Here is a 6,530-nt window from a genome sequence, read left to right on the forward strand (position 1 = left end):
TCTTACAAGTTGGTATCAGAGCATGCTTGATTCTAGGATTTGTTTGGGTTATTGGTTCACCACACATCGGTTGTTGAGACTCACGGTAGGTTGTTTGTTTACTTGATATGATTGCTTGAAATGTTTAATCTTAGGATTGATTTGAGGTTTGTGTGTTCTGTTATGAACTAACCCTTGTGTGTGTTTTGAACCCTAAGGTTACTAAGAAGACTAAATCTCGGAGAGGAAAGGATGCGGCTGGAGCATCCGGAACCGTGGAACAGGATGGTGCTGTTCAAACCGCAGTGTTACTACCTGGAGCCATTCCAACCACAGTGTTACCGACTTAGGAGGGGCTGGGTAAAAATGAGACCGGACTTCCAGTGGATCCGTTCCATCCTACTGAGACTCGTGTGAATGCTGAGGATGGTCAGCAAGGGCAAGTCCAAGAGGATGATGCTGCGCCCTCCGATGCAGAGGATGAGAATAACCTGGGCATTGGTGCAGACAATGCTGGGGTTGATGGTGTGTGAGGGGGGGGTAGCTTAGCCGTCTATGAGGGATATACTGGACGCTATGAAACTCATGGGAGCTCAACTGGTGACCTTGACTCAGGCGTTCACCCCGTTGGTGAATCCGCCTATGGGACATGTTACTCCTCCGGTTCGTGTGGCTGCTCAAGTGACTGGTGTCCGTCCGAGGCAGGTAGATGAGGTGGTGGAAATCGACCCACCAGCTAGGCCTGTCCAACGTATGGATTACCTGAAGGTTCTGGAGCACATCTCCAAGTTGGGGACTAAACACTTTGCTGGAATTGTTGATCCTATGGAGGCAGATGAGTGGAGGAGTCGGTTGGTTCGCAACTTCCGCTCAACTCGTTGCCCTGAGGATTACCAGAAGGATATTGCAGTGCACTTCTTGGAAGGTGATGCACACAATTGGTGGTTGGCTATTGATAAGCGTACCAATGGCACCATTGAACGCTTTGCTGATTTTGAGGTTGAGTTCAACCACAAGTACTTTCCAGCAGAGGCATGGGATCGTTTGGAGTCTAAGTTCTTGGACTTGGTCCAGGGACACAGGACGGTCCGTGAGTATGAGGAAGAGTTTAACCGGCTCAGGTGTTATGTGGGCAAAGAACTGGAGGACGAGGCAGTACAGGTCCGTAGGTTCATCAGAGGCCTTATGGCCGAGCTCCGGACCTATTGCTCAGTCCGCACTTTCCACACTGTTTCTGAGTTGGTTGAGAGGATGGCTATGCTGGAGACTAACCTCGTAGAGGAGGTTAAGCAGAAAGTGAAGAGTGTGGTTGTATCCACTGCTCAGGGTAGTGACAAGAAGAGAAAGAGGGACTCGGCTGAGGAGGGTAAAACCTCAAGTGGTAGGTCTGAGTGCCCTAAGTGTGGTCGATACCATGGTGGTGAGTGCTGGAAAGCCATGGGGGCCTGTACTCGTTGTGGTAAGATGGATCACTCTGCCAGGGACTGTCCTAGTCCGGCAAGTGACTCCAGGACTTGTCACCACTGCGGCCAGAAGGTACACTACCGCAGGGACAGCCTTAAGATGCAGAGTGGTCAGAGTAAGGGGCGTGCAGAGGCAAGCAAGCCGGTCCAGAGTAGGGGCCAGACCTCATCACAGCGTGTGTACGAGCTGTCCAAAGATAAGGATGAGGCTCAGCCTTACAAGGCGATCACTAGTAATATTCTAGACTTATACTTTTCAATTCCTGTAGAATTGCATGGTATGGAACCTAGGATGGATAGATACTTGAGTTGGGTCTTCTGTAGGGACCTTAAGTATTGGTGGTGTGGAAACACATGTACTTTTCGATACTGGAGCTACACACAGTTTTGTGAGTCCAGATATGATCGAAAAGGGTATGTTCCGGTATGGAACCTGGAATAGTCCTGACAGAGTGGTTGCGGCTGGAGGACAGATTATGAACCCACTAGGTCTGGTTAAGGACATTCCAGTGATGATCTTGGACAGGCCGATGCCTGTAGATCTGATTGTTGTCCCCCTAAAGAATCATGAGGTGATCTTAGGTATGGAATGGCTTGGAAAGTATCGGGCAACTCTTCATTGTCACCGGGGAAGAGTGCAATTTGAGAATGAGTTTGGACCGCCGATCAAGTTCCAAGGGATAAAGCCGACCTCTTGTTGTTTGGTGGTTTCTGCAATCCAGGTGGAAAGGATGCTTGGAAATTGTTGTGAGGCCTTCTTGTCTACCATTTACACCGATGAGGTCGTAGGGGGTGGTGACCCGGATGGGATACCGTTGGTCCGGGAGTTCCAGGATGTGTTTGGGGCACTACAGGGAATTCCCCCTTATAGGGCTGACCCATTCGTAATAAAACTGGAGCCAGGAACGTCCCCATTGTCCAAAAGTCCATATAGAATGGCTCCGGCTGATATGGCTGAGATGAAGAAGCAACTTGAGGAGTTACTTGATAAGGGTTTCATACGCCCTAGTGTATCACCTTGGGGAGCACCAGTCCTATTTGTAAAAAAGAAGGATTGTAACTTCAGGTTGTGTAGTTATTATCGGGGGTTGAATAGGGTGACTGTGAAGAACAAATACCCATTACCCCGGATTGATGAGTTTTTGGTTCAACTCCGTGGAGAAAAGTGGTTCTCCAAGATTGATTTGGCCTTTGGATATCATCAGATTCCAGTTGCACACGATGATATAAGGAAGACCGCGTTCTGAACCAGGTACGGCCACTATGAGTTTGTGGTCATGCCATTCGGACTGACCAATGCACCAGCTGCATTTATGAAGATGATGAATGGTATCTTCCAGGAGTACTTGGATGAGTTTGTGATTATCTTTATAGATGATATACTCGTGTACTCTAAGACAAAGAAGGATCATGAGAGGCATCTTCGGGCAGTGCTGCAACGCTTAAGGGAGCAGAAGCTCTTTGCTAAGTTAAGCAAGTGTAGTTTCTGGCATAAGAGCATTGGTTTTCTTGGACATACAGTGTCTAATGATGGAGTGTCTGGTGATCAAGAAAAGATCAAGTGTATACGGGAATGGCCTCAGCCAAAGAATGCTACAGAAGTACGAAGCTTCTTGGGATTGGCCGGCTACTACCGGAAATATGTCAAGGGGTTCTCGAGCATAGCTCAACCAATGACTAAGTTGACAGGCAAGGACGTGAAGGTCACATGGTCTGAGGAGTGTGAGAGGAGTTTCTCAGCACTCAAGGACATGTTGACTAATGCACCAGTCCTGGTATTACCTGAGGCGGATCAACCCTATGTGGTGTATACTGATGCATCAATCACTGGACTTGGATGTGTCCTGACACAGCATGGGAAGGTAATAGCCTATGCATCTCGACAGTTGAGGAAGCATGAGGGGAATTATCCGACCCATGATCTGGAAATGGCAGCTGTGGTGTTTGCCTTGAAGATATGGAGATCATATCTGTATGGAGCCAAAGTGCAATTACTTACAGACCATAAAAGTCTAAAGTGTATATTCACTCAGCCTAAGTTAAACTTAAGGCAGAGTAGATGGATGGAGTTTGTTGCAGATTATGATCTTGACATAGCTTATCATCTAGGAAAGGTTAACCTAGTGGCAGATGCCTTGAGCCGCATGAGAGCGGAGGTATCAGCCGAGAGGGAGGCTGGGGAACTGGAAGAGATGGTCCGGTCACTGCATCTCAACACATTGGTTGGACAGGATGAACCTTTGGGGTTGGAGGCAGTGGATCAGGCTGATCTACTTACTAGAATTCGCCAAGCTCAAAGTCTGGATGAGAACCTTAAAAAGGTTGCTTCCAATGACAAGACTGAGTACCAAACGGCGAGTAATGGTACCATCTTTGTCAATGGAAGGATTAGTGTTCCTAACAACCAGGAACTGAAAGAAGAGATTATGAGGCAGGCTCATAAGTCTAAGTTCTCGGTTCATCCGGGATTGAACAAGATGTATAAAGATCTGAAGAGGTATTACCATTGGGTGAGAATGAAATCTGATGTTGCTGAGTGGGTGGCTAAGTGTCCTGCTTGTCAACTTGTAAAAGCAGAGCATCAGGTTCCTAGTGGTCTACTTCAGAACTTACCTATACCAGAGTGGAAGTGGGATCACATTACAATGGACTTTGTGACTGGGTTTCGTACAACCAGGAACCGGAAGGACGCGGTATGGGTTGTGGTCGATCGTTTGACCAAGTCTGCTCATTTCCTACCCATTCGGAAAGGGGATGGTGTAGATCAGATTGTGCGGATATACATGGATGAGATAGTGCGGTTGCATGGTGTTCCAGCAAGCATTGTCTCGGATATAGATCCAAGGTTTACATCTTACTCCTGGCAGGCTTTCCAGAAAGCCTTGGGAACCAGAGTAAACATGAGTACATCCTATCATCCCTAGACGAATGGACAGTCCGAGAGGACGATTCAGACCTTGGAGGATATGCTAAGGGCATGTGTTTTAGACTGGGGAGAGTCTTGGGAGAAACACTTATCTTTGGTAGAATTTGCTTACAACAATAGCTTCCATACCAGCATTGGCATGTCGCCATATGAGGCTTTGTATGGTACGCCATGTAGGACACCTCTATGTTGGACCACCAAGTGGGGGAGCGTAGTATGATGGGTCTTGAGATTGTGGAAGAAACCACTGAGAATATCAGGATGGTCAAGGAAAAGATGAAAGAGGCGCATGATCGCCAGAAGAGCTATGCTGACACGCGTAGGAAACATCTTGAGTTTGAGGTCAATGACTTTGTGTATCTCAAGATGATCACCTTCAAGGGAAGGACCAGAGTTTCTGGACGAAAGAAACTGGATCCTAGATACATAGGTCCGTTCAGGATCATAGAGAGGGTGGGTGCAGTGGCATACAAGTTGAACTTGCCATCGGCAATGGATGCATATCATAATGTATTCCATGTATCCCAACTACGGAAGTGCTTGATGGATCAAGACATTGTTTTTTCTGAGATTCCTGCTGATCTGGGTAAGAACCTAACCTTAGAAACAAGGCCGGTTCGTATCGTAGATCGGTCAGAGAAGGCAATGAGAAAGAACACGGTTCCCATGATAAAAGTGGTGTGGGATTACAATGGTAAAGACCTCATCATTTGGGAAACGGAAGCAAGGATGAAAGATGAGTATCCAGAGTGGTACAGACAATTCCTTCCTGAGGAAACACTTAACTCGGATTCGAGGACGAATCCCATGTTAGTGGGGGGAGACATGTCATGTCCCCGATCCTAGATAGGATCGTCCGGACGGACCATAGTGCGAGGAGACGCACCAGTCAGGTCGTAAGACCTTGAGACAAGCGTACCATGGTCCAAAATGAAGGTTAAGGGCATCAGGAAGGTGATACTTAACCAGAATATGAGGGAAACAAGTAGTAAGGAACTGGATGAGTGAACTGGAAGCTGTATGAGGTCCGGATCAAGCTCACCCAGGTAGGTGCAGCTGGAAACTAGTTCACCATGACTTAATCAGCTCACAGGAGCTGGAATACTAGCTCACTCAGCTGGGAACAATTGGTGGTCAGCTCATCTCAGCTGGGAAGAGTGTTCCGGTCCGAACCAGTGTGTTCGGGTCCGAGCGGTTACGGACCGAGCCGGTGGTCCATGTGTGATGGATGGATCAGGAGTATTGGGGATCGAACCAGGGAGTGAGAAGGCTCAGGTTTCGTTTGAAAAGGAAGGAAAAAGAAGAATAACCGCCATGGGCAGTTACTGGACGGCGGTTATGGGAAAAACTGCCCTTTTGGTACCTTTTAGGTAACTGCTCGTCCAGGCAGTTATGGGGGAGGTTATGATCGATTTCTTCTTCATTTTTCCCTGGTCTCTGTCGAAAATATCAGAGGAGAAAAGACAGGAAACTCAGACAAAACTTCCAGAGAGAAAAGAGAGACAAACCGACAGTTGGGCGATCCGATCTGTGGTGGTACCTGGTTGTTTCCGGTGGAGTTTGTCTGTGAGATCAAGAGTATGGATACTAGGCAGAAAGACAAGGAGAAGGAGACAGCCCCTGGAGATCGTAACCCTAAGCTGAGAGGTGTGGCCAAGAACCACCGGACATAGCCGGCAGATGAACCATCTATGCCTATGGATCGGTCTGGTTCGTTTGGTTACACCTAACTCTGATCTTATACTCTGTCTTTCATCTATTTCTTGTTGTGGTATTGGATATTGATGTTTCAGACATCGAAGCACAGATCTTAGGCCTTGGCCAGATCAAAGAACTGGTGAAAGTCCATGGCTTTGGCCGGACTGACCATGATTAGGATCCATATGTTCTGGGTCGAATCTTTGGATTCTTATTATGGGAATCTTTTAGCTATGAAATATCATGAGTTTTCATGAATTTTAATCAATTTTTAGGAATTGATTTGATGATGTTCACTTTGGGCCGGTTTGACTGATTTTGGCCGAGATCTATTGGATCAAGACCGGTTCTGCAAATTCAGATTATTGAATTCTCTTAGTTGGGAACTATCATGAATTGTCTGAATTTTAATTAATTTTTGGAGTACTTTTGAAAATTGGTCATGTTTTGACCTGATGAGTAAT

At 47.0% G+C, this 6,530-nt stretch overlaps 1 protein-coding gene across 1 annotated transcript; it reads left to right on the top strand.

Moving 5' to 3' along the window:
• The first annotated feature begins 534 nt into the window (after positions 1–534).
• LOC106403673 lies at positions 535–2,689 on the top strand. The gene is made up of 3 exons (XM_048766719.1): positions 535–1,720; positions 1,842–2,421; positions 2,539–2,689. The coding sequence occupies exons 1-3, from the start codon at positions 535–537 to the stop codon at positions 2,687–2,689; spliced, it is 1,917 nt and encodes a 638-aa protein (XP_048622676.1).
• The last annotated feature ends 3,841 nt before the right edge of the window (positions 2,690–6,530 follow it).

This window comes from Brassica napus, chromosome C8 (genome assembly GCF_020379485.1).
Source record: "Brassica napus cultivar Da-Ae chromosome C8, Da-Ae, whole genome shotgun sequence".
Lineage (NCBI taxonomy): Eukaryota > Viridiplantae > Streptophyta > Magnoliopsida > Brassicales > Brassicaceae > Brassica > Brassica napus.